The 27,958-nt window shown below is 45.4% G+C and overlaps 1 protein-coding gene across 1 annotated transcript in view; it reads right to left on the bottom strand.

The window, feature by feature from the left end:
- Nucleotides 1-27,958, bottom strand: part of LOC134752416 (uncharacterized) — a 62,246-nt gene that overhangs the window by 16,857 nt on the left and 17,431 nt on the right. The window contains exons 23-37 of the mRNA XM_063688127.1: nucleotides 27,805-27,930; nucleotides 27,296-27,456; nucleotides 26,846-26,872; nucleotides 19,559-19,648; nucleotides 18,893-19,091; nucleotides 18,059-18,148; nucleotides 17,139-17,365; nucleotides 15,743-15,961; nucleotides 14,870-15,011; nucleotides 13,737-13,862; nucleotides 11,924-12,057; nucleotides 11,302-11,377; nucleotides 10,839-10,956; nucleotides 4,134-4,285; nucleotides 148-292 (exon numbers count right to left, since the gene is read on the bottom strand). Of these exons, the coding sequence (XP_063544197.1) occupies nucleotides 148-292; nucleotides 4,134-4,285; nucleotides 10,839-10,956; nucleotides 11,302-11,377; nucleotides 11,924-12,057; nucleotides 13,737-13,862; nucleotides 14,870-15,011; nucleotides 15,743-15,961; nucleotides 17,139-17,365; nucleotides 18,059-18,148; nucleotides 18,893-19,091; nucleotides 19,559-19,648; nucleotides 26,846-26,872; nucleotides 27,296-27,456; nucleotides 27,805-27,930 (2,032 nt within the window). The remainder of the gene's footprint in view (nucleotides 1-147; nucleotides 293-4,133; nucleotides 4,286-10,838; nucleotides 10,957-11,301; nucleotides 11,378-11,923; nucleotides 12,058-13,736; nucleotides 13,863-14,869; nucleotides 15,012-15,742; nucleotides 15,962-17,138; nucleotides 17,366-18,058; nucleotides 18,149-18,892; nucleotides 19,092-19,558; nucleotides 19,649-26,845; nucleotides 26,873-27,295; nucleotides 27,457-27,804; nucleotides 27,931-27,958) is intronic.

The raw sequence follows: 27,958 nt of genomic DNA on the forward strand, positions 1-27,958 counted from the left end.
CGTGCGATTCGATACGCTTTTGCCGAGCGCGGCGTGTCACGCGCGTAGCGGAGGCGGCAGCGGTAGCGGGCGCGTGGGCTTCCCAGAGTGCTGACAAGCGGACTGTCATTGAGTAGATCTATACGAGAGATGTTATTGGTCTATAACCTGCGTGTGACTCGATGCGTTTGCGGCGAGCGTGGCGCGTCACGCGCGTAGCGGAGCTTGACGCGGAGGCGGCAGCGGTAGCGGGCACGTGGGCTTCCCAGAGCGCCGCGAACAGCGCTGACAAGCGGACTGTCATTGAGTAGATCTGCACAAGAAGTAGTATAATCAATAACTTTATACTTTTACACCAGGAAATGCAAAACAATATTAGAAATAGTTTTAGTGTCAATATAAAAGACGCGTTCACTCCTTTTTGAGCTGATTTATACAAGTAATACAAAAAAAAGAATAGACGTGCTTTCGTGAAACATGATTGCAACATTTATTTAAACGATAATCTTATATCTGCATAATATATATTAACATAAAATGTGCAGGAAATTGATTCAGGTCAGGACATTCAAAAAGGGTGTCTCTGTCTAGCCGTGTCAAAAATCTCGAAAAAGAAATACGAAAAAATAATAGGCAAAATTGTAGCAATTTACAGAATAAATAAAAAGTAAGACACGACTAGCAGGCCAAGCTCTACCGATGCCGCGCGTTCCATAAACCACAGGCAAAGATAATTGATTGTAATAGAGAGGTAGTCTCAGAAAAGAACGTGCCCCTTAGTTTGACATCTAAAACAGCTTTAACATCAGAGTTACCGCAAATTGTATGGAGCTGTACAGCGCCATCTCATTTACCTGTCAAATTCGAAGCAAGAAATTGTCTTAGATTTTACGCATCTTACTCAATCAATGTATCTTTGCCACAGGTCTAAAAATGTACGTCTATTTTCGTATTTTCCAGTCCGCTACGTTTACACAAACCCTTACGTATTGTACCAATATTCAAGCGGCTACTATGATGCCCAATAGTTGTCACGTTTTTGATATAGTCTGCCTCTTTCGCACTCATGTAATGCTGATAGACGTTATGGGCTTTTTATTTTATTTATTTGGACCAAAAACTGTGATATTAAACATAAAACAATTTAGTAGATACAGGAAGCCTATCCTCGTAAGACCCACCATATAAAGTTTTTCAATTTTTAATTTGAACCTTATTCTATAAGTAAATAGGAACGAATTTCGTTCGTTTTACAACGCAGTGAAACAAAAGAAATGCTACTCTATATGTTTCATCAAAAGGTTCAAATTAGATTGCAATGAATATGTACATTTGAATGTATACTTAGACTCACGAGGTTATTATAGGAACTCGCAGGTAGTCACATAATACTTAACAATAGGTACTACGGTTACGCACTGTCGCAACCACATACGTGAACAAAAACAAAACTAATGAACTTTGAACTTTGATAATGATATTTATCTAATGAGGATAATTTGGCAGTACATGCATCATGATAAGGACCAGGGTACCTTTTGCACTCTTTAATTATCTTAAAGACGAAAGGGAACGACCGCCCCGAAACCGCCTTTCCATACAAACGTAGTCCCCATTTTCCTCTCTGGATATTAATATTATTGAAAGTATTTTTAAACAATTTGATGTATTTTAATCATAGCTATGCCCGACCGTTCGATTTTTTTTGGATTTTTTTCATTATTATACTCATACTCATTTATTAATAATATTGTTACATATTACACGTCAAAAATTTAATTTAATTACATGAGATAGATTACATTATTTTAATTACATTTAATTACATGAAATAAATTACATTATTTTAAAGTTTTGGGTTGTGTAGGTACAAATATGTCAATTAATTTTACAATTGTGAGCCTTATCATATTAATTAGTATTGTTACATTAAAATTATGAGCATTAGAGTTAGGAGCATTTAAAAATATGTATGAAACCTGTTTTTCGTTCCTAACTTTTATAATAATTTAAACAAGTGCGAGTTGGACTCGCCTAACGAGGGTTCCGTACTTTTTAGTATTTGTTGTTATAGCGGCAACAGAAATACATCATCTGTGAAAATTTCAACTGTCTACCTATCACGGTTCATGAGATAGCTGGACAGTTTGGGTACGGAACCCTAAAAACTAAAAAAATTAAACGGTTGGTCATAGCAAAGAGGATATAATAGGATAGAGCGGTACTGTCATAGTAAATTTTGTAAGTGTAACCACGGTAAATTCACTGCCATCTATCGACACACTAAAAATGAAGATTTATAAAAATACGATAAAATGTATTTAAATATGGATAAATGATTTTTTTATTTGCATTAATTATTTTTATGATTTTGACCCATGTTCTTTCACTAATATGCGTTAAAATTGTTAAATAACAAACGAAACCGTCAACGCCCTCTATAAGAGAGTAGGCCAAAGGTAGTAGCGCCATCTGATCGAGAATAAAATTTTCGTGATTTTCGAGGCACGTTTTTTCCTTGTATCCATCTATTACGGAGTTATATCTATCTTTGGGTTGGTCATAGCTATGACTAAAATACATAAAATTCTGTAAAAATATTTTCTATCGTTCTAGATTTGTAGATTCTGTAAGCTCTACTCTACTGATTCCGCGCGTTGTCATACTTGTCATAAGTAATGACCGAGCCATAAACCGAACTAATTTTGTCGTACCTGACTCGTGTCCTGGACGAGCAAGCGGTGCAACACACAAACACACATCAACGTGCAATATACGTTTACACACATTTCATCACTTAATATAAACATGCAGACACAGTAAGTTTTACGTAAATGTGCTAAGTATGCAGTATGCACTCAAGAGCAATAAGAACGGATGATTTTACATAGATTTCAATAACAAAATATCCATGTTACCAGTACTAATTCTCCTGACAATTCAGGAAATTTAACCTTTTCGACGCCGCGTCAAACACAAAAGCTGTCACTCGGACGCCACGTCACCGAAATGTCAAAACTGAAATTGAACTTTATGCGCATGCACGTAGGTCTATGTTGCTCTGTGGTCTGTGACGCATTAATCCGTCTTTGGCGTTGGACCTGCGGTGCCGATATATCCGTCATTGGCGTCCAGAAGGTTAAGGTTATTGTGGTAAAGACCGGCATATAAAATTTTTGGTTGGGAAGACCGTCATAGGGACGCTCAGGCAATGTCAGAAAGGACGAGCTTCGCTCCGTCTGCTTTACCGACTTTCTGTAAGTGGAGTAAGTGTACAATCGAAAAGAGGTAGAAGCGACGGAAGAGTTTGTAGACGGTCATTCCCACATGTCAATCAATTATCATAATTTTCTTCAATGCGGTACAATAAAGATGTAATAAAACAATTTTTGATCAAGACATCCTGCCTGAATAGGCATAGAAATAATAAGTATTACCTATATATATGACTAGATTCTTCAATCTTTGGGTAATATGGCTCCATTGATACTGTCGATGATTTCGCTAACGTCAAAGTGGGATCGAATTAATATTTCTTGATATAAAGCATAAACTTCAGCCAGTGTACGGTAAAAGTAAAAACAATAAAATTATGGCTTCTAGGGCTTTAGCCAGACACGGTTAGAGGTAGAAATACCAAATGCTCTTAGAGCACGACGTTGTTCTGTAGTTGTATTGTGAGCTCTTGTTCAAACCAATTTTCGGTGGAAGTTTGCATGGTAATGTACATCATATATCTATCCATAGATACCCCGCACGTATGGGTGTAATGAAAAATTTTTTTTTGAGTTTCATTTCTAAGTATGGGGACCCCCAAAAAATATTGTTTTTTTTTTCTATATTTGTGTGAAAATCTTAATGCGGTTCACAGAATACATCTACTTACCAAGTTTCAACAGTATTAGTTCTTATAGTTTCGGAAAACAGTTGCTGTGACATACGAACGGACAGACAAACAGACAGAAAGCCATGACGAACCCATAAGGGTTCCCTTTTTTGCCATTTGGCTACGGAACCCTAAAAATTAATCCCGATTCGATGCGACCAAAATGGCGGCCGAAAAGGAACTCTCCCACATGTCAGTAGTCGCAATATGGAACGAAACTATCAGGAATATATTACATTCTTCTATTTCACTATACTACTGTACTGACCCGGCTCCGCTTGTTGGTGTTGTACAGCCTGCTGTTGTGAAACACGAGCGCGAGGTCGCGGTGCACTTGTACTGGGCGGGAGTAGCGGCCGGCAGCCAACTTCTGTGATATCGTGCCCAGATCCATGGGGTTCTTCACTATTGTTAGGTAATCTGGAATAATAACCTATTATTACATAAGGGAATTTTTTTTTAGGAAATGCCGGTCAAAAATTTTGGGGGGAAAATGTGACATGTTGTGACAAGGGGGAGGGGGGACTCACAAACTTTGTGACGTCACTAACTTATTTAAATTATTTTATTCGGTTTACAGTTAAATAACAAGTTTTTGGAACGATAATCCTTTTTTTTTTTCGTTTTATTTTCTTTCCTATCAGTTGTGGGTTATAAAATCACTAATATTTTTTTTGTCAAAAATATTTTGATAAAATATTAATGTTACTTAATTCGCCGATTTTATTGAGAAAATGTGACGTCACACCAGGGGGGGGGGGAGGGGTTTGCCAAGTGTGACAAGGCGGTCTCTATTGTTTGACATAATTATTGAAAGTCATAATGTAATGATTGTCATATTATCATTAGTCATAATTTGGTTTTTCTCAGAAACGCGTAACTTTTCAGGATTGCCATAAAACAAATCTAACCTAACCTATCTATAGGATAACCCGAGGAAAATCCTGAAAAATTAACGGTTTCAGAATAATGACTAATGATAATATGACAATCATTACATTATGCTTTTGACTTTTGATGACTTTCAATAATTATGTAAACAAAGGGACCCCGTGACAAGGAGGGGGGGAGGGGTCAAAAACCTCGAAACTCGTGTGATGTAATTAATGAATGTATCCCTAGTATGCGTGTACCAAACGGAAACTGTATATCGATTTGCGGTTTTTTTATGCGTACAGCTTACACTATCCCCAGATGTCTTTATCAACATGCTTAAGAGAGTCGTCGCCGAGCCTAATGACAACGGGCGCTAGTGTCTCCAGTCCCATTATTACAGTTTTCTTCACACTAATTTTAAGGCGCTAGGACTCGGTGAGACTCGTCATAAGCGTTTGCACTTGTAGACTATCTGGGGCTTCCGCCGCAAAGCACAGGTCATCTGCGTACATTATCTCCGTGATAGAGGCTTGTGACACCTTCGTGCAAGCAAAGACGCCCTTTCAATGCGACGCTGCGCAAGCGTTTTATTTTATATTTTAAAGAGGATATCATAAGATAGAGCGGTACTGTCATAGTAAATTTTGTAACCACTGTAAATTCACTGCCATCTATCGACATACTATAAAACTAAAAATGAAGATTTATAAAAAGCGCCACGAGATGGAGCCGGCACGACGAGACTGTTGGTGTATGAAGTTAGACTCACCAGGGACTTGTTCTAGCGACACGGGCTCGCGGAAGGGCCCGGCGTCGGTGGAGCCCGTCAGCTCCTGCAGCACGCGCGTGCACGCCGCGCGCCACGAGATGGAGCCGGCACGACGAGACTGTTGGTGTATGAAGTTAGACTCACCAGGGACTTGTTCTAGCGACACGGGCTCGCGGAAGGGCCCGGCGTCGGTGGAGCCCGTCAGCTCCTGCAGCACGCGCGTGCACGCCGCGCGCCACGAGATGGAGCCGGCACGACGAGACTGTTGGTGTATGAAGTTAGACTCACCAGGGACTTGTTCTAGCGACACGGGCTCGCGGAAGGGCCCGGCGTCGGTGGAGCCCGTCAGCTCCTGCAGCACGCGCGTGCACGCCGCGCGCCACGAGATGGAGCCGGCACGACGAGACTGTTGGTGTATGAAGTTAGACTCACCAGGGACTTGTTCTAGCGACACGGGCTCGCGGAAGGGCCCGGCGTCGGTGGAGCCCGTCAGCTCCTGCAGCACGCGCGTGCACGCCGCGCGCCACGAGATGGAGCCGGCACGACGAGACTGTTGGTGTATGAAGTTAGACTCACCAGGGACTTGTTCTAGCGACACGGGCTCGCGGAAGGGCCCGGCGTCGGTGGAGCCCGTCAGCTCCTGCAGCACGCGCGTGCACGCCGCGCGCCACGAGATGGAGCCGGCACGACGAGACTGTTGGTGTATGAAGTTAGACTCACCAGGGACTTGTTCTAGCGACACGGGCTCGCGGAAGGGCCCGGCGTCGGTGGAGCCCGTCAGCTCCTGCAGCACGCGCGTGCACGCCGCGCGCCACGAGATGGAGCCGGCACGACGAGACTGTTGGTGTATGAAGTTAGACTCACCAGGGACTTGTTCTAGCGACACGGGCTCGCGGAAGGGCCCGGCGTCGGTGGAGCCCGTCAGCTCCTGCAGCACGCGCGTGCACGCCGCGCGCCACGAGATGGAGCCGGCACGACGAGACTGTTGGTGTATGAAGTTAGACTCACCAGGGACTTGTTCTAGCGACACGGGCTCGCGGAAGGGCCCGGCGTCGGTGGAGCCCGTCAGCTCCTGCAGCACGCGCGTGCACGCCGCGCGCCACGAGATGGAGCCGGCACGACGAGACTGTTGGTGTATGAAGTTAGACTCACCAGGGACTTGTTCTAGCGACACGGGCTCGCGGAAGGGCCCGGCGTCGGTGGAGCCCGTCAGCTCCTGCAGCACGCGCGTGCACGCCGCGCGCCACGAGATGGAGCCGGCACGACGAGACTGTTGGTGTATGAAGTTAGACTCACCAGGGACTTGTTCTAGCGACACGGGCTCGCGGAAGGGCCCGGCGTCGGTGGAGCCCGTCAGCTCCTGCAGCACGCGCGTGCACGCCGCGCGCCACGAGATGGAGCCGGCACGACGAGACTGTTGGTGTATGAAGTTAGACTCACCAGGGACTTGTTCTAGCGACACGGGCTCGCGGAAGGGCCCGGCGTCGGTGGAGCCCGTCAGCTCCTGCAGCACGCGCGTGCACGCCGCGCGCCACGAGATGGAGCCGGCACGACGAGACTGTTGGTGTATGAAGTTAGACTCACCAGGGACTTGTTCTAGCGACACGGGCTCGCGGAAGGGCCCGGCGTCGGTGGAGCCCGTCAGCTCCTGCAGCACGCGCGTGCACGCCGCGCGCCACGAGATGGAGCCGGCACGACGAGACTGTTGGTGTATGAAGTTAGACTCACCAGGGACTTGTTCTAGCGACACGGGCTCGCGGAAGGGCCCGGCGTCGGTGGAGCCCGTCAGCTCCTGCAGCACGCGCGTGCACGCCGCGCGCCACGAGATGGAGCCGGCACGACGAGACTGTTGGTGTATGAAGTTAGACTCACCAGGGACTTGTTCTAGCGACACGGGCTCGCGGAAGGGCCCGGCGTCGGTGGAGCCCGTCAGCTCCTGCAGCACGCGCGTGCACGCCGCGCGCCACGAGATGGAGCCGGCACGACGAGACTGTTGGTGTATGAAGTTAGACTCACCAGGGACTTGTTCTAGCGACACGGGCTCGCGGAAGGGCCCGGCGTCGGTGGAGCCCGTCAGCTCCTGCAGCACGCGCGTGCACGCCGCGCGCCACGAGATGGAGCCGGCACGACGAGACTGTTGGTGTATGAAGTTAGACTCACCAGGGACTTGTTCTAGCGACACGGGCTCGCGGAAGGGCCCGGCGTCGGTGGAGCCCGTCAGCTCCTGCAGCACGCGCGTGCACGCCGCGCGCCACGAGATGGAGCCGGCACGACGAGACTGTTGGTGTATGAAGTTAGACTCACCAGGGACTTGTTCTAGCGACACGGGCTCGCGGAAGGGCCCGGCGTCGGTGGAGCCCGTCAGCTCCTGCAGCACGCGCGTGCACGCCGCGCGCCACGAGATGGAGCCGGCACGACGAGACTGTTGGTGTATGAAGTTAGACTCACCAGGGACTTGTTCTAGCGACACGGGCTCGCGGAAGGGCCCGGCGTCGGTGGAGCCCGTCAGCTCCTGCAGCACGCGCGTGCACGCCGCGCGCCACGAGATGGAGCCGGCACGACGAGACTGTTGGTGTATGAAGTTAGACTCACCAGGGACTTGTTCTAGCGACACGGGCTCGCGGAAGGGCCCGGCGTCGGTGGAGCCCGTCAGCTCCTGCAGCACGCGCGTGCACGCCGCGCGCCACGAGATGGAGCCGGCACGACGAGACTGTTGGTGTATGAAGTTAGACTCACCAGGGACTTGTTCTAGCGACACGGGCTCGCGGAAGGGCCCGGCGTCGGTGGAGCCCGTCAGCTCCTGCAGCACGCGCGTGCACGCCGCGCGCCACGAGATGGAGCCGGCACGACGAGACTGTTGGTGTATGAAGTTAGACTCACCAGGGACTTGTTCTAGCGACACGGGCTCGCGGAAGGGCCCGGCGTCGGTGGAGCCCGTCAGCTCCTGCAGCACGCGCGTGCACGCCGCGCGCCACGAGATGGAGCCGGCACGACGAGACTGTTGGTGTATGAAGTTAGACTCACCAGGGACTTGTTCTAGCGACACGGGCTCGCGGAAGGGCCCGGCGTCGGTGGAGCCCGTCAGCTCCTGCAGCACGCGCGTGCACGCCGCGCGCCACGAGATGGAGCCGGCACGACGAGACTGTTGGTGTATGAAGTTAGACTCACCAGGGACTTGTTCTAGCGACACGGGCTCGCGGAAGGGCCCGGCGTCGGTGGAGCCCGTCAGCTCCTGCAGCACGCGCGTGCACGCCGCGCGCCACGAGATGGAGCCGGCACGACGAGACTGTTGGTGTATGAAGTTAGACTCACCAGGGACTTGTTCTAGCGACACGGGCTCGCGGAAGGGCCCGGCGTCGGTGGAGCCCGTCAGCTCCTGCAGCACGCGCGTGCACGCCGCGCGCCACGAGATGGAGCCGGCACGACGAGACTGTTGGTGTATGAAGTTAGACTCACCAGGGACTTGTTCTAGCGACACGGGCTCGCGGAAGGGCCCGGCGTCGGTGGAGCCCGTCAGCTCCTGCAGCACGCGCGTGCACGCCGCGCGCCACGAGATGGAGCCGGCACGACGAGACTGTTGGTGTATGAAGTTAGACTCACCAGGGACTTGTTCTAGCGACACGGGCTCGCGGAAGGGCCCGGCGTCGGTGGAGCCCGTCAGCTCCTGCAGCACGCGCGTGCACGCCGCGCGCCACGAGATGGAGCCGGCACGACGAGACTGTTGGTGTATGAAGTTAGACTCACCAGGGACTTGTTCTAGCGACACGGGCTCGCGGAAGGGCCCGGCGTCGGTGGAGCCCGTCAGCTCCTGCAGCACGCGCGTGCACGCCGCGCGCCACGAGATGGAGCCGGCACGACGAGACTGTTGGTGTATGAAGTTAGACTCACCAGGGACTTGTTCTAGCGACACGGGCTCGCGGAAGGGCCCGGCGTCGGTGGAGCCCGTCAGCTCCTGCAGCACGCGCGTGCACGCCGCGCGCCACGAGATGGAGCCGGCACGACGAGACTGTTGGTGTATGAAGTTAGACTCACCAGGGACTTGTTCTAGCGACACGGGCTCGCGGAAGGGCCCGGCGTCGGTGGAGCCCGTCAGCTCCTGCAGCACGCGCGTGCACGCCGCGCGCCACGAGATGGAGCCGGCACGACGAGACTGTTGGTGTATGAAGTTAGACTCACCAGGGACTTGTTCTAGCGACACGGGCTCGCGGAAGGGCCCGGCGTCGGTGGAGCCCGTCAGCTCCTGCAGCACGCGCGTGCACGCCGCGCGCCACGAGATGGAGCCGGCACGACGAGACTGTTGGTGTATGAAGTTAGACTCACCAGGGACTTGTTCTAGCGACACGGGCTCGCGGAAGGGCCCGGCGTCGGTGGAGCCCGTCAGCTCCTGCAGCACGCGCGTGCACGCCGCGCGCCACGAGATGGAGCCGGCACGACGAGACTGTTGGTGTATGAAGTTAGACTCACCAGGGACTTGTTCTAGCGACACGGGCTCGCGGAAGGGCCCGGCGTCGGTGGAGCCCGTCAGCTCCTGCAGCACGCGCGTGCACGCCGCGCGCCACGAGATGGAGCCGGCACGACGAGACTGTTGGTGTATGAAGTTAGACTCACCAGGGACTTGTTCTAGCGACACGGGCTCGCGGAAGGGCCCGGCGTCGGTGGAGCCCGTCAGCTCCTGCAGCACGCGCGTGCACGCCGCGCGCCACGAGATGGAGCCGGCACGACGAGACTGTTGGTGTATGAAGTTAGACTCACCAGGGACTTGTTCTAGCGACACGGGCTCGCGGAAGGGCCCGGCGTCGGTGGAGCCCGTCAGCTCCTGCAGCACGCGCGTGCACGCCGCGCGCCACGAGATGGAGCCGGCACGACGAGACTGTTGGTGTATGAAGTTAGACTCACCAGGGACTTGTTCTAGCGACACGGGCTCGCGGAAGGGCCCGGCGTCGGTGGAGCCCGTCAGCTCCTGCAGCACGCGCGTGCACGCCGCGCGCCACGAGATGGAGCCGGCACGACGAGACTGTTGGTGTATGAAGTTAGACTCACCAGGGACTTGTTCTAGCGACACGGGCTCGCGGAAGGGCCCGGCGTCGGTGGAGCCCGTCAGCTCCTGCAGCACGCGCGTGCACGCCGCGCGCCACGAGATGGAGCCGGCACGACGAGACTGTTGGTGTATGAAGTTAGACTCACCAGGGACTTGTTCTAGCGACACGGGCTCGCGGAAGGGCCCGGCGTCGGTGGAGCCCGTCAGCTCCTGCAGCACGCGCGTGCACGCCGCGCGCCACGAGATGGAGCCGGCACGACGAGACTGTTGGTGTATGAAGTTAGACTCACCAGGGACTTGTTCTAGCGACACGGGCTCGCGGAAGGGCCCGGCGTCGGTGGAGCCCGTCAGCTCCTGCAGCACGCGCGTGCACGCCGCGCGCCACGAGATGGAGCCGGCACGACGAGACTGTTGGTGTATGAAGTTAGACTCACCAGGGACTTGTTCTAGCGACACGGGCTCGCGGAAGGGCCCGGCGTCGGTGGAGCCCGTCAGCTCCTGCAGCACGCGCGTGCACGCCGCGCGCCACGAGATGGAGCCGGCACGGCCGCGAGCACGACGAGACTGTTCATGTGCAGAAAATATGTTAGGTATAAAACAATCGTTTTAAAGAAGAAAAACAACCAATTGAACTTTCAATACTTCACTAAACTTGAGCAAGAAAACAACAGGGGCATAATCATAAGAATAATCAATTATTCAGACAATGTTTTGAAGATCATTCCGCGTTACCTTAGTGGGCTGGCTGGGCGCAGGTTCGTCGTCCTCGGAGCGGTAGGAGGCGGCCAGCTCGTGGTACTTTGCCACTACATCTACTTCGCGCCAGTGGCTGTTCACATTCAATGAATATGTATAATAATCAATATTAGTTTTGTCTCATAAAAAATGTTAGGGTAGGGTTGAATAAATTCCGGGGGGGCGTCGTGGTAGAATGTTCGCGATCCCAGGACGCCCTCTTTTCTCAATGGAGAGCCGGGAGGTGAAAGTCCCACATACCACCCCCATAATAGGCCCACCTCAGGTCAGGGGGACGATGCGCAACAGCATTCCCACACAGAAAAAAAAAAAGAAAAAGGGTTGAATAAATTTCATCAACCCCGGCTTTTTGCCACGGCTCATAGGGGCTTGGGGTCCGCTTGGCAACTAATCCCGAGAATGGGTGTAGGCACAAGTTTTTACGAAAGCGACTGCCATTTAGCCTTCCAACCCGCAGGGGAAACTAGGCCTGGATGGGATTAGTCCGGTTTCCTCACGATGTTTTCCTTCACCGATAATTGCTCGTAAGACTTGTCACAGCTCACAGCACGCATGCGCATATGGAGTTATAACCGAAATAGTTACCGGACATTTTATGTTCAAATGAACACATATTTACCTGATGATATAAAGTAGCAGATCGGTGATAAGCCGCGCCTGGCGGACGATGGGCGAATGTGGTTCGTTGAAACGCTCCGCGTTGCTCGCGAGGTAGCGTACGTCGAATTGGGCGGCCGCAGCTCTTCGGTAGAACTGTCAAGAAAAGCGCATAAGTGAATAAATAAATAAATACAAAAAAATATGTACGGGGTGGCTAATAAATAAGTGCATTCCCGTTGCCAGGGAGGTTTTGGGATTATACTGAGCAATTTTTACTATGGGACCAACCACGGAATCGCAAAAAAAATTTGCTCTCCCATAGAACATGGACCAGCTAAATTTTTTTTCGCGATTTCAGGGTTGGTCGCATACTAAAAGTTGCTCAGTATAATCCCAAAACTTCCCTGGCAACTGGATCGCATTCATTTTTTAGCCACCGTGTATATTAGAATTAGAAGAAGAAATATTTTCGAGACAAGATTTATATTTCGTTACATGAATTCAGACATGTATTCGATTATAACGCTTTGCAGCCTTTTCTAAGCGTTCGTCGCTTTATGTAGTTTTTCCTTAATGCGTGGGATGGAGACGCCATGCTAACCTCTCGCTCCCTGCCACACATGGTCACAGAAAGTCACGGATGGTAAAAAAAAGACGACAGAGGTAGCTGGCCCCGTCATCGAGAGAAATCAAATTAAAAATCAGAATATAGTACAATCTATAAATATGGGAAGTTAGACGCAGTTCAATAGCACAGTATTACAATTATTCTTCCCTACAGTAGCGCAACGCCTTTGATGTCGCGCGATGCCGCCGCCAGCACGCTGTCACATGCAAATATGCTAGGGTTGTCAATGTAGTGTCTGATAATTGAAGTAAAAACACGCCCGCGTCTGCCCTTCGCGCTCGGTACCACAAACTAAGCGTGTTTGTGGTACGCGGCCCGCGCCGCCCGTCTCCCCGCGATTTCCCCTCCGTTGCTCTGCGTAAGTACATTCGTCGCGCTACTGTAGGGAATATTGTAATACTGTGTCAATAGGGTAGTTGACACATGTTGAATTTTACAACTAAATATAGTTAAATAGATAGAAAATGAGCAACTTATCACAATAAATTGGAAACTTAAAAAATATATGAGATTAATAAAAAAATACAAGACCTCAAAGTTTCAGAAATAAAACTTTTTTTTTACTTTTAAATAGGAAAAAAATAACGGTACCATTCGATTCCTTACATTTTATAAAAAAAAATATTCTGAACGCAACATTTCATCGACAAAATCGCAATTTCCCTGTTTTCCATACATCGAAATGGCTTCTAAGCAAAGTGACACAGTGACGTCACGATGTGTTGCCATTTGTGTTAGAGCGTTTGCTCAGTAAAGTGGCGATGCCAGACTTTGACCATCATTTGTGACTTTTGTATTGCTTTAAGACAATGGGTCCCATACAGACACGATACGATAAAAATAGTTATTTGTGCACCAAGAGAGGAAAGTTGGTTTTTCTTGCGAGAGAAAGCGAAAGATTCTATAATTGAATCACGAGCGAAGCGAGTGATTCTCAGTTAGAATCTTGAGCGTAGCGAGGGACTCGAAAACACGAAATGTAAAATAACTGCTCTCGTGTGACACATAATTTTTCACCTCAGTAGTGAGAACATATTAAAGGTTAAAATGTATTTCGAATTACACAAAATAATTTGTAATAGAAGTATGAAGTGGCAGTTCATTGCCTTCACTAAATTAAAAAGTGACGAAAGTAGGCTTGTTCGAGCTGCTGAGGTGAAAAAATAATTGTCAACTACCCTATGGGCAGCAAAGCGAAACTCACCAGGTGGTCGAACCTAGAACGAATGGTGCTGAGATCGATGGGGTAGGGCACGACCAGCGCGTAAGTGGGGTACAACTGCAGATCCACCGGCGCTACGAAGGGTTCCGCCGCCGATAGAGACATCACCTGTAATAAGATACATTTTATTTCCGTTTCTTTTGCTGGCAAAGGTTTAACACGAAAGGGGACGAAGTCACGTGACCCCTTCTCCATACAAACGTAGTCCCTATTTTCCTCTCTGGATATTTACATTATAGAAAATATTTTTACAATATTTGATATTAACCACAGCTATGTTCCTTCGTTTGACATTTTCGATTTTCTAATCATTATAAGAGTTAGGAGCTTTGCAAAATTGGTATCGAATTTGTTTTTCGCACTTAGTTCTTATAATAATAATAAAAAAACCGGACCAGTGCGAGTCGCACTCGCCCACCGAGGGTTCCGTATAAATTTAACTTTTTTTTTTTAATAATTTATAGTGTTGAGATTTTTCCCTGTATTTGTAGTGTAAGATGATATTACTTGCCAAATTTCATAGTTCTAGGTTAGCGGGAAGTACCCTATAAATTTTGATTCACCTGAGTGTCGAAACTCGAAAGAACATACACGTTTTTTGCGGCATATTTTTTTTACGTCAACTTAGAAGTTCGATTTTTTCACAGCTTCAAGGGATTGTAGACCTGAGTATACGGTTTTAATTTCAATTCGACACCTCCACGCGCTCCCGAGATAAAGGGTCTTGACAGACAGACAGACGGACAAGAAAGTGATCCTATAAGGGTTCCGTTATTTCCTTTTGATTTAAAGATTTATTTATTTCGTCATCATGGGTTACATCGGCTCGCTCGCTTCGGCTTTATATAACACTGCGTCTAACTCGTGAGGTAATACGATGTATCGGTGACGTCAGCACGTTATGTAGACGAAGCCGGGCCGGCCGATCTGCTACGAGTGCTAATCCGTAGCGTACATGAATGAGCTACGCCGTAGCACTTATGAACCGGATGAGTCTAGACCTGCGCCAGAAGTCCTGTCCTTTGAAGTGGTAGTGTTTTCGTCGGGTTTCTTGCTCGCGCCCATGTTGCTCCCATCATATTGTCTCTTTTGTTAAAGACAAGTATAATAGTTACCAGATTGAGATGATGTGCTATAGCGCGGCACGCCGCCGCCCGGTCGCCTCGTGGGGGCCACTCGCTAGCTTCGGCTTTATATAACACTGCTTCTAACTCGTGGGGCAACACTGGCACGGCACCGCCAGGAGCTGATGGCAATCTGTGAGGGTAAATAATCGGTTATTTATTTGTAATACAGATCTGTTTCGGATGCACTTTGGGATTGCATATTTGTGGCTTTCCATCGGTGAAGGGTCAGCATGCTTCATGTCGATAAGGACCGTTCTATCAGAATTTCTGTTGCAATTTCAGATAAAAAGGACCTTATTGCACATTTTGTCTATCAAGTACTGGTCCAAGAAATCGCCCCTAACACGAAACCCATCAGTATTTTTTATGAACTAAAATAACTAAATGATCCAAATAATTGAAGAAGCACAGAAAAATCAATTCTTTGTTATTTTTGTAAATAGGGTATTTGACTGTATTTAAAATAAATTATTTTACACCATGCATGAAATAAAGCACCAGAAGATTAATAGACAAACGTGGACAGCAGTTATTTTTAGACACAATTTGTATTTTAAAACGCGCATAAAACCATAAAGAGTAGGTAATTTGATTGTGACGTCACATGCTAGTGTTTCATATAAATTCCATAGTAGCAAAATCGTTTTGACAATTCGAAAAAAGAAACTGATTTGACTAGTCAAATACCCTATCGCGCTTAAACTTCAAATTGCGTAACAATGTACAGTCAGCATCAGAAGTTGCTAAGCGGGCGAGGTGTTCAAAATTACCTTGACACGCTCTTATTCTCTTACCAATAAAGTCGCGTCAAGATAATTTTGAACACCTCGCCCGCTTAGCAACTTCTGCTGCTGACTGTACCTCTCAGGGTCCATGGGTTCGAGGTCCCACGGCGACAGCCTCTCCACCTCGCCATTATCCCAGCGCACTTTAAGCGACAGGAAGTTGGCGGCCGCGACCCGCGCCCAGCGCGCCGCAGCGTCCGGCTCGTCCGGCACCGGACCGCCGTCGCCGGACGAGCCGGACGTGTTCTCCAGGACCACGCCCGTCCACCAGGAGTCGTCGATCATGCAGCGGAAGCTGGGGACAAGAAAATACGTAATTATGGCTAAAATTCATAACATATCTTACTTATTGAACCATAATGTTGAATAGTGAGAAATTTTACTATGTTCGAAAAGGGGGACGGATAGAGAGTGACATTTAGGGGCAGGTTAATCAAGAAAGTTATGACAAATTAAAATAAAGCGTTGATGTAAAACTAGAGTGTAAAACAGTAAGTGTGACACCTGGAGACTTTTACATCTCTAAACAATTTTAATACTTCTGTTATTTGTATAGTTTTTATTAGTTTTTTTTTCTTGTGTAATTTAACATTTATATTTATGTAATTGTTTTTTGTAATTTTGGGTTAATTTTATTGTTTGTAAAAATTGACATGTAAAAGTGCCCCTGTGGCCTATTTGCTGAATAAATGTTTGATGTTTGTGTAGTGAGGTGTAGAGTAGTAGTAGTAGTAGTAACTCTTTATTGTACAAAAAGAAACATAAAACAAGAAAAAAATCACATAATTTGTACAAAGGCGAACTTATCCCTTTCAGGGATCTCTTCCAGTTAACCTCTGGGCAATTGAGGGAGAATTGGAGAATGGTAGACATCAAAGTTGTACTAAACGGCATAAAAAGAAAATATTTAATTTCCTAAAAGACAGGTAAACCTATAACCTACAGCATGGCATACCTATAGCATGGGCATTTATGTGAAATAAAACGCGTAAAATAGTGTAAGGCGAAGTTACCTTCAGCCCGCGAACTGTGCGGGACAGAATCGTTGGTCGCTGTTTTAGACCACTGGTGATGGTTGTGAACATCATATATCATATTATACTTGACGGCTAATTATTTCGCACAGATGCGCTACGAAAGCTACGCGGAAGTACCGTACAGATGTAGTGCATAATTGTTTTCCTTCGTAATTTCTCGGAAACGTTCGTATTTGTCATGCTACTTCAGTCAACCTTAGTAATTTTTGGACCGAGAGTGACTGAAATAGCAAGACACGTTCGTACGTTTCCGTGAAAATACGATGGAAAATAATAATGCACTACATCTGTACATACTACGTAATGGCGATCCTAGACTGTACTGCTGGCGTAGCATAATCGTGTAATCGATGAGACGGTCGGTGTGCTACGAGTGCTATGCTGTAGCATAAGGTATATGAATGTGCTACGACGTAGTATATAAGTGCTACGCACCGATCGCCCTGTGTCCAGCCGCGAGCGCAGCCCGCGCTGTACTGCTGGCGTAGCACGAGGAAGTCGATAACATCAGGCATGTCATGGTACACAACCACGATGCTCCCACCGCTGGGCGATGTGGAACTGCCAGCAGGGCGAGGTAGCGAGCACGCCAGCCGCACGCACGCCACACGCGGCGGCTTGATGGCGTATTTGATGCCTACCACTTTAGCCGCTTCGCAGTCCTGAAAAAGAATAAGGGGGTATTACTGCAATGTTCTGCCACCATGCAGCACTAGCCTCTTTAGGAAACCATAGAGTAACTTATACGTACTGTGCCTTTAACAGTTTTTTGACGAGCTTTCAGAGACAATAAAATATGACATTTATGCATCAAGACGGGTTGTTTATCCGGGAAATGCGAATCCGAAATTTCGCTATCTGCCTCTTTATCGCTCGAATATGCAAGAGTGACAGAGATGTTAGATAAAGAAATTTCGATTTTCTTGTTTCGCGATAGACCCTCAGATTGTGGTAGTGGCGCCCCCTACGCAGAGTTTCGCGACCTATTGATACATTTACTTATTCATTTATTTGATACTGGTGAATTTCCTATACGACGGAACTCCGGTAGCCGTTTAAGAAGTATAACGCTCTTACGGTAGATGTAGGACCATATGGTGGAAAGAGTCGCTGGCTATGGATGAGGTCTTAGTGGCTCAGACGGCAGAGCGCTGGAGTAGTTATCGATCGCCTCTGGGGCCGTGAGTTCAAGTCTCACCCAAAACAGTCATTTTTCCACTTTTAAATTTATTCTAAGCCTAGTTAAAATTTTAATTAAGAATTGATACGCTGAAAGTTATTAGCGTATATCACATTTAATTTAACAGAATGCACTTGTACTATTAAAAGAATTAAATTTAAAAAATTAAACTTACGTAAACATGAGCGTTTTCCCACGGCCTGTCCCGTGGCAACACCGGATACAAGTCCTTTTCTGAGACGGCTTCCAAATACTTTTGATGACCCTGAAATAAGCAAAACAAAAGCATATTTTAGAAAAAAAAACGAGTAAACAAATTACGATTGATATCCGTTGTAAATAACTTTTTATTTTTTTTATTAAATAGGGTATTCTCCTACGGGGTCAAATCAGTTTATTTTTTAGAACTGTCAAAAAGATTTGCTAATATGGAATCTATATACACAATGACGTCACGGTCAACTCACCTACTTTTTCTATTTCTATCCGATTTATTAAATAGAACTTGTGTTTAAAAATAACCGCTATCTATGTTTTTCTAGCAATTATCTGGTGCTTTATTTTATGCATGGTGTGAAATAATTTATTTTAATACAATTGCGAAAAAATAATAAATTAATATATCATTAGTAGAATCATACCACCAAACCAAACTAAAACCAAAAGTACCTATACAGCCCACGATACTTGAGCTGCCGCAGCCCGCGATACCTTCATACTCGTGCGCGCCCCGGCCGCGGCCGCCGCGGGCCCGGCGCGGGTTGGTCAACGACACCTCCGAGTAACGAGTGAGGCCCTGGTACCTGCTCCGCGCTAAATTACATTTTAACTGCGTTTCGAAACTATAGTTTGGAACTAAAAAGTAAAAAGCACTAGTTCGAGAAATTGAGCTTCTCGCACGCTACGCAGCCACAAAAAGTACCACTTTTTGAGCAACTGTATTAAAAAAAATATTTTAAATACAGTCAAATACCCTATTATGCTATATTATAGAGAAGACTACACTCACCAGCCTGAAGTACACAACGGCGTCACCCATCTGTGGGTGGTAAGGCGCCTTGCGCGGCGACACCGCTGTGAGCCACTCGCCGGGCCGGTATAGTTCCGGCAGATCTGCCGGCGCCGCGCCGGATCCGGACCCGGACCCGGATGCGGCGGCTCCGTTAGTGGCTGCCGGACGCTTTGGAGCGGAGACGCTTGGACTGTATCTGTATACGAAAGGAGATGGTTTGAAATTGCTCGACTCTGATTACACTAACTTTGCACCAACATGGCAGTAAGTATGCATATCCATATTAATATTATAAATGCGAAAGTGTGTCTGTCTGTCTGTCTGTTACCTCTTCACGCTTAAACCGCGCAACCGATTTAGTTGAAATTTGGTATAGAGATAGTTTGAGTTCCGGGGAAGGACATAGGGTAGTTTTTATCCTAGAAGTCATCCTTTAAGGGGGTGAAAAGGGGGGTGGAAGTTTATATGGGGAATGAATGGGGTTGGCCGGCTGTAGTACTTTATAGATGGCGCCAGCAGCCAGCATAGGTTTTCCCCATTCAGCCTGGACAAGGTGGTGGAGGTAAAACATATAAGCCAAATCTCATAGAACAAAACTGGAGACAAGTATAAATAGCCTATGCTGGCGCTAACTATATGAAACTAAGAATAGTGTTGACGTACCGTCTAGCAGCCACGGGGCGTCGTCGAGCGCGGGTGGGCGGCGCCAGAGCGGCGCCCGCCTCCCAGTCTGAATACGCTGACGATGACGAGCTGGGGACAATACACCAACATGATAACTCGTATGTCCTAACGGCTCGGCTCGGTCAGCGGCGAGCGGCGGCCATAGGTTAGAGCGAGACACAGCGATCGGACCTTTCGTTCCCACCTATGGCCGCAGCTCGCCGCTACCGCCGCCGCGCGATGTCGTGGCCGGGCCGTAAGACCAGGCGTGGCTCACACCGCGATTCCGTCGCGTCGCTACAAGTACATGCGGCCGACACCAATTTTGGTGTCTAGCCATAGTAGTTGCTGCGTACCGCTATGGAACGGACACCTGCTCGCGCTTGCGCCACCTAGCGGTCATGTCTGTCGTAACAGACGCGTTTGGTTAGAGAGTGAATCTTCTGTACCAATTACTATTATTAATTCTGTGCTAAGACCCGGAGTCATTTTGCAGTTTTTAATTTGGAACCTTCTTTTATTCCATTATAGATCAAATTTCGATTCGATTTTGTCCTTTTAAAAGGAACTCGGGACTTAGGAGGATTCATATGTTAAAAAACTTGTAGCTATAGTCGGAGCAAAGATTTATATAACTCCGTATTAGATGGATACAGTCTTGATGATGTATTTCTTAAGGTGGTTCGATTTTCATACAAAATTCAATCTGCTTTAATTAAGGCACTACACACTATTACTACAGAAATATTTGCTCATTTATCTACTTTCGAATATTCGTTTGCGCTAAATTAATAGAAAAACTTTGTTTCATACAGAAATCATACATAAATCAACGTAATTTTTTCATCAATTTTACGTATGTGTGTATCACAAATGTCGTGTACAAATACGTTGCGTGCGGCGTTGCCACTCTATGACGTTGGCGACGTTGCCTGGCCGACCTGGCAGGATTTGCAGTGCCGTCATGTTTAGTGCATTTTTATTTGACAGTGTTGCCACTGACACATAGGGTCATGTTTATTGTGACATCAATTTGTTTGTATAAATTGAAAATGATAGCAACGTCTAAATCAAGTTACAAAAATCATCGGTGTTCTGGTCCGCGAAAATCCAGAAAAATTCAGACTCAATTGAAGCGGAATTCATGATGGTGAAGTTTCGTAAGGTAGGTACAGTTTCATTCCTTCATTGTACATTGTAATTTTCTCGTGCCGATCTTTTTAGAAAATAATTCTCACTTCTTCCGTAATGGTAAATATAAGCAGTGAACAATACCTATATAATGTAATTATTACTGTTTTGGTTGCCGAATAGTCAATGTGTCACTAACTCTAGGTTTTTTTAGGTATTGTGCAAAATGAAGGCATTCTTGGAAATAAAATGTTTTCCTTCATTAGCCAGAAAAAATCAGGACATCCTCACTGCAATAAAGTAAAATAAAACATTTCCTGGGGATGAAAATTATGGAATTTTGTCTATGAATGAAAAACACAATTATTACTAGGTAAGTAAATGATAACTTTATTAGAATCCATATTGTTGCATCATCTTTCTTCCTATAACATTAGAGAAATTGTGCTATCATGATATTATTATTCTTTCAGGTACAGGGACACGGATAACAAATATGAAAAAATGTTATTTCATTTGTTGTGTGAATCCATCTACACCAACAAGACATCCACTGATGGACATAGGCCTCCCCAGGGATCTCCACAACCACTGGTCTTGCAAGACCGGCCAAAATATCGAGAAATAAATAATATAAATAAACATGATAAATATCCCGTTTTCTATAATAGTTATAATTAGAAGGCCATGCAATGTTGTTACTCACTGTACCTACTTGAATCCAAAAAATAATAATTAAAAAAAGTTTTAAATTTATTTTACAATTACTACTTTATTATTAGTACATTACGATACAAGTGCGAAAAGTAGGAAATTGGCAACGAGTGGCGATAAATTGAAACACGACCGAAGGAAGTGTTTTAATCGACACGAGTTGCGAATTACCTTTTCGCACGTGTATTGTACAACGTTTTACAGTACATAATTATGGCCCTTTACATTTTCGACATATGCACGTATTGTATATGTAGCACCATATGTACTAAAAAGTATTTTACAGTACATATGGTGCAACTTTCTCGCCCTAGTGCGTAAAGAGCACTTTTCATGCATATGTCGAAAGTTTAAAGGGCCATATGTACTGTAAAACGTTGTACGATACACGTGCGAATAGGTAATTCGCAACTCGTGTCGATTTAAAACACTCTCTGCGGTCGTGTTTTAATCTGTCGCCACTCTTTTCGAATTTTCTCTTTTCCGCACTTGTATCGTAAATAACTATTTCAAACTGCAAGGGTACGATGATAGATCTCAATTCAATATAATTTTGCAACATTTGGCATTATTAGGTTATAAATTGTATGGAGATGAAATCGATCATCGTACCCTTCCAGTTTGAAAAATACTATAGAGGCTGGGCAGTAAGGGATTGCTTTACTTGTAGAACTATATTTAGCGCGTTAAAAAAAACTGATACCTGACACTTACAAACCTGGACTTCCTTGGGCTAGTGCTACTAAGAATCGTCAGTATTCTCCATCCTTTCTGAGTAGTGATGGGCAGCGGTAACATTCCCGCTACCAGTAAGTTTCCATTTGGGAATGTTACTAGTAAGTTACCAATGTTACCAGTAACATTCCCAAAAGCCGGTAACACACGAAACTGATGATAGTGATGACTTATATGAGATAAAATAAGGTTCAAAACTTATTTTTTTAGTACAACTTACTCAAAAATATGTCCCATAGTTCTTAATTCGCTGACATAAGAGCTATGGGATCAATTTTATAAATTTGGTATACAGATAGTGAGTACCGGGGAAGGACATAGGATACTTTTTATCCCAGAACACTCCTTAAGGGGAAGTTAGGGGAGTTGACATTTGTATGGGGAATCAATAACCGCTGAACCGATTTAGATGAAGTTTGGTATGGAGATAATTTGAGTCCTGGGGAAGGACATAGGATAGATATTCGCGAGCTTGGTTTCCGCAACTCGACGTCTTACTATTGCGCCTATTTTGCGTGAGGAACATAGGATAGGTTTTACCCTAGAAATCAACCCTAAAGGGGGTGAAAAGGGGAGTGGAAATTTGTATGGTATCCAATAAAACCGATTTAGATGAAATTTGATATGGAGATAGTCTTAATTGTTGGGGAGGGTGTAGAGTAGTTTTTATTCCCGAAGACATCCTGTTCTCTTCTCCACTCTTCTAACACTCACTCAAAGTGCCGCTGGTAATGTATGATGGAGGCAGCTCAAGACCTGGAACACCTGAAGTGCTCCTGGGTGCAACGGGTCAGGGGTAACACTCGCTCAACGTGCTGCTGGTACTATACGATGGATAAAGCTCAAGACAATGTGGAGTGCTACTGGGCGCAAAGGGTCAGGGGTAACACTCGCTCAACGTGACGATGGTTGTATATGATGAGGAAAGCTCAAGACCTGGGACACCTGGAGTGCTGCTGGGTGCAACGGATCAGGGGTAACACTCGCACAACGTACCGCTAGTAGTGTATTATGGGAAAAGCTCAAGATCTGGAACACCTGGAGTGCTGCTGGGTACAAAAGGTTAGGGGTAACACTCGCTCAACGTGTCGTTGGTAGTGTATGATGGAGATAGCTCAAGACCTGAAACACCTGGAGTGCTGCTGGATGTACCTGATGAGGGTAAAATTCCTTTAATCTGAAGTTGGTAGAGTATGCTGTAGGCAGGTTAAGTTCTCCAAGACCTGGAACACCTGGAGGTCTGCCAGATGAAGCAGGCGTCTGACCAGAGCTACCACACGCTTAACGTGCAGTAGATACTGTTTGCAGACGAAGTCGCGGGCAAAAGCTAGTATTTTATATGAAACTGTGATCATTGTTTATTATCCCTTTACTACTACTACTCTAATTTCAAATTCGATTAATTAATATAAAATCGAAATGTTTCCACTTGAAACGTTATACAAAACTAGGTTTTGCCCGCGGCTTCGCCCGCGTGATTTATAAATCTATGTCGTTTTGTCTGATGTACAGGGTGCAGGGGAGGCGAGGGAAGGAGAAAATATGGTTTTATAACGACTTACAAAAGATGGTTTATATGGTTCGTAGGTAGAATACATATATATGTACTTACGATGTTTTTTGCATTTTACTTAGAATGGAAACCTAATCTTATAAGAAGCAAAATCCGTAATGAGTACATTCAAGGTGCTACCTTCTTGTAGCACCTTGAATGTACTCATTACGGATGCAGGAAGTTTCCCGATGACTTACTCCTCCCGCCCCGTCCATCCCGCCGCGCCGCCCGCACTCGCCTAGGTACCGATTGACGACGATCGAGATGGCACCAAATACAAATTTAAAAATCTATTAGGACAACGCGGGTCTCCATACCTCAAAAGTAAAATTAGAACCCTTATAGGATCACGTGTGGCTGTCTGTCGGTCCGTCTGTTACAACCGATTTGCTCCGAAACTACAGGACCGTTTGAATTGCAATTTGGCACAAATACGAGTACTTTCAAGAATTTTCATGAGCACATTATTCAATTTTAAAATCGATGCGATTTTCGTAATTAACGTCCCAAAAAACCATAAAAACGACACCTATATTGATATTTAGACATTTCAACCCCATTGCACCCCAACAGGGGAGATGGTTTTTTCACGTCCGTCACGTTGGATTTTAAAATCGTTCTTGTTTTCCTAATTAGCGACCCGATAAACCATAGAAACAATACCCATGTTGATTTTCAGACTGTTACCATATTTCCCCCTGTTAGGGGGAATTTGCATAAAAACCTGTAACACGTGTTTATTCATTTATCGTTAGGAATACTCCTGTGAAGTTTCGAATATAATAGTCTAACTAATCTTGTTTCCCCATACAAACTTTGAACCCCCATTTAACCCCCTTGGGGGGTGAATTTTGAAAAATCATTTCTCAGTGCAACCCTAGAGCTTATAAGAAACCTACGTGCCAAATTTGGAATCTCTAGAACCAGCGGTTTGGGTTGTGTGTTGATATGTCAGTCAGGCAGTCAGTCAGTCAGTCAGTCAGTTTCTTCTTTTATATATTTAGATGTTTATTGGTTTATTCTAATAATTAAACTGATTTACACATATTTTCTTTTACTTATACAGTTAAGCATTATTTTAATCATTATTTCCAGATAGTAATGTTCCCAGTAACTTTGGAAAAATACCTGGTAATATTGGGAATGTTACCGGTAACATTGGGAATTTACTCTCTCAGAGATTCCTTGACTGTTTTATGACTGTAAATAATAGCATTATTATTTACTTAAGTATTTAACACGAAAAAAGCATATACAATTCTAATAATTTTTTCAAAGTTACTCAATGTTACCGATCTGGGTAATGTTACTGGTAGCATTACCGGGAATATTCCCACTTTAGAGTAAGTTACTGGTAACGACCCATCACTATTTCTGAGTTGGAAGAACCCAAAAAGGTGAGATTTGTGAAAGTCAGGTTTTCAATATATGTGGCGTTTTCAACCAAACGGGTACCTACTTATTGTTGTCATATTTCCATAAAGCTTCAAAATGAAATCAACCTAATCGACAACCGACAATGTGGTACCTTTTAGTTCAAAACGTCACATATTTTTATAAAACGTTATAACTAATTTATTAATAATACTGAATATCTGGGAGAAAAAGAAAACATAAGTAAAAACTCAAAAATGCTCGTTTTCCCAGAGATAAGACCTAGCTAGATCGAACCCCTTACAGCAAATTTCATCGAAATCGTTAGAGCCGTTTCCGATATCACTGAAATATATTTCGGTTATATCGGAATCGGACAAGAATTCGAAGACTAAAAGGTATAAGAAACATAACACAAAAAGGACAAAAAAAAGTACCCCTGACGTACCAGTCTCGAACCCGAATCCTCTTGCACGTATTTCCACGAACATACCGCAACGCCATTGCAGCATACTTACTCGTACACTGCATGAAATTGTCTACTACAAGCATTACGGAAACACTGTTTGCATGTGTGAGTAATAGTAGGAAATAGCATGACAGAAACACTCTGTCGACTTTAAAAGTGTTTTTTGCACTAATGAAGTATTCAATGTTTATTATAATAGTTCAATATTTATGTAAAGAGTGCGCTAAACATACTTTTAAGTATACAGATACCAACACTATTCCACAAAAAAATAAAACCTGAAAATTTGCGAAAATGACGCCATCTAGCGGGGTTTAAGCTTTGGGTAACCTAGTCGAACCACCTTAAGGAAAAAACGTGCCTCGGAAATCAAGAAAATTTGATTATCAAAAAGATGGCACCACCAGTCCACGTTTTACCTTTTATTCTCGACTAGATGGCGTTGACGGTTTTGTTTGTTATTTAACAATTTTAACGCATAACAGTGAAGAAACATGGGTCCAAATCATATAAAAATAATAAATGCAATCATTTATCCATCTTGTATTTTTAACCATCTTCAATTTTAGGGTTTCGTACCCAAAGGGTAAAAATGGGACCCTATTACTAAGACTCCGCTGTCCGTCTGTGTGTCTGTCACCAGGCTGTATCTCATGAACCGTGATAGCTAGACAGTTGCAATTTTCACAGATGATGTATTTCTGTTGCCCCTATAACAACAAATACTAAAAAGTACGGAACCCTCGGTGGGCGAGTCCGACTCGCACTTGGCCGGTTTTTTGTTTTAAATCGTGTTAAATTACTTTGGCTACAAAATATACTATGACAGTACTCCTCTATCCTATATATCCTCTTTGGTCGGAGTAACTTGAGAATTGATAATTGACAGTTATGAATTGACCATTATGGACTTCTTAGAAGTTCGATTAATCCTGTCCACTTGTAATATACTTTTATGAAGATTCAACAGGAGTCAATGTCTATGTAATTTTTGTGCGAAAATGACAGCTTGTTTGAACAAATTGATTTGAACTGTCACTTAGTAGTGTTTGAGCCCTCTGGCACCGCACATGCTGAGATTGGGACCCTTTGCCTCACCATAGATTTAAGTTAATAGTTATTATGCTATGTTAAGTTGATATTTAAGTTTAAGTTTAGTTTATATTGTATTTTTAAGCTATCCTTTCATAAATTGTAGATTTTTTCCTAAGGTGTGGCAATAAAGTTTTTTTTTTTTTTTGTATTTGGGACAAATAACATCGTTTCTAAGACAAAACCGAAATTTTTATGTTTAAAATGTGTCACTTACTTGCCACTTTTGCTTCCTGAATGGGAACTGAAAACAAAAACATTTTTATAATTCATACTAAAATATTTAAGGTTTTTTGTTACAATGGTTAAAGTTAAAACTACAAAGTTAAGGAAATAAGAACTTAAACTACTTAGAGTTAGACTAAGAAAAGTCTGGAACGGTTTTGATAGCACACGCAGTGCGAGTGTTATTTATACTTCATAATTTGTGACTTTTTCAATCAAAAGGTACCACATTGTTGCTTGTCGATAAGGTTGATTTCTAATTGAAGCTATATGGAAATAGCGCCTTACTGACAAGCGACAATAAGTACCCTTTTGGTTGAAAATGGCACATTTCATAAAAGCTTGACGATTAAAATAACACTTGCACTGCGTGTGCTATCAAAATCGTTGCAGACTTATTTTGGTCTAACTCTATGAAAATAGGTTTACAATTTGACCATACCTAGAGTCAGTGAGATCCAAGGAAGACCGGCTCGAGCGCGAGTGAGATCGCGAGCGAGACGAGCGCGAGTGCGAGCGGGACAGCCGCACGGACTCGTCGGAGGTGTCGTTGTCGGAACTGACCACTTCTAGCGCTGACGGCTCTTCCACAACTCGCCGGACCTAAAATATACAAAAAAATATACATAATAGCTGTTCATAAAACTAGGGACCAAATGTAATACGCTTCACGGACAAATTTTAAAGCCTTCAAATTAGGCTTTGTCACTTTTCGATTCTATGTAATGGCAATGAGGTTCAAGTGACAATCCTTCAAATTTCGTGACTGTACCAATCCGATATCGAATGGCCCCTATGAGAAAGACAGCTGTTAGTGAGTGCCCTGTGGCATGAACTCCGCCTTTTTTGCGTTACCGGCGCAGTGCTGATCATGATGGGGCGCCGCCGCATCTCGCGCCGGTACCACGCCGGCTCGAGCCATGTACACTAGGTAAGCATGTAAGTACATACCGGCTGAGCCTGCGGCGTGGGACGTGGTGCGGGGCGCGGCTTGGGGCGCGCGCGGCGGCGCAAGGGCTCCGGCGCCGTGCTGATCATGATGGGGCGCCGCCGCATCTCGCGCCGGTACCACGCCGGCTCGAGCCATGTACACTAGGTAAGCATG

The sequence above is a fragment of the Cydia strobilella genome, chromosome 24, assembly GCF_947568885.1.
Source record: "Cydia strobilella chromosome 24, ilCydStro3.1, whole genome shotgun sequence".
NCBI classification, from domain to species: domain Eukaryota; kingdom Metazoa; phylum Arthropoda; class Insecta; order Lepidoptera; family Tortricidae; genus Cydia; species Cydia strobilella.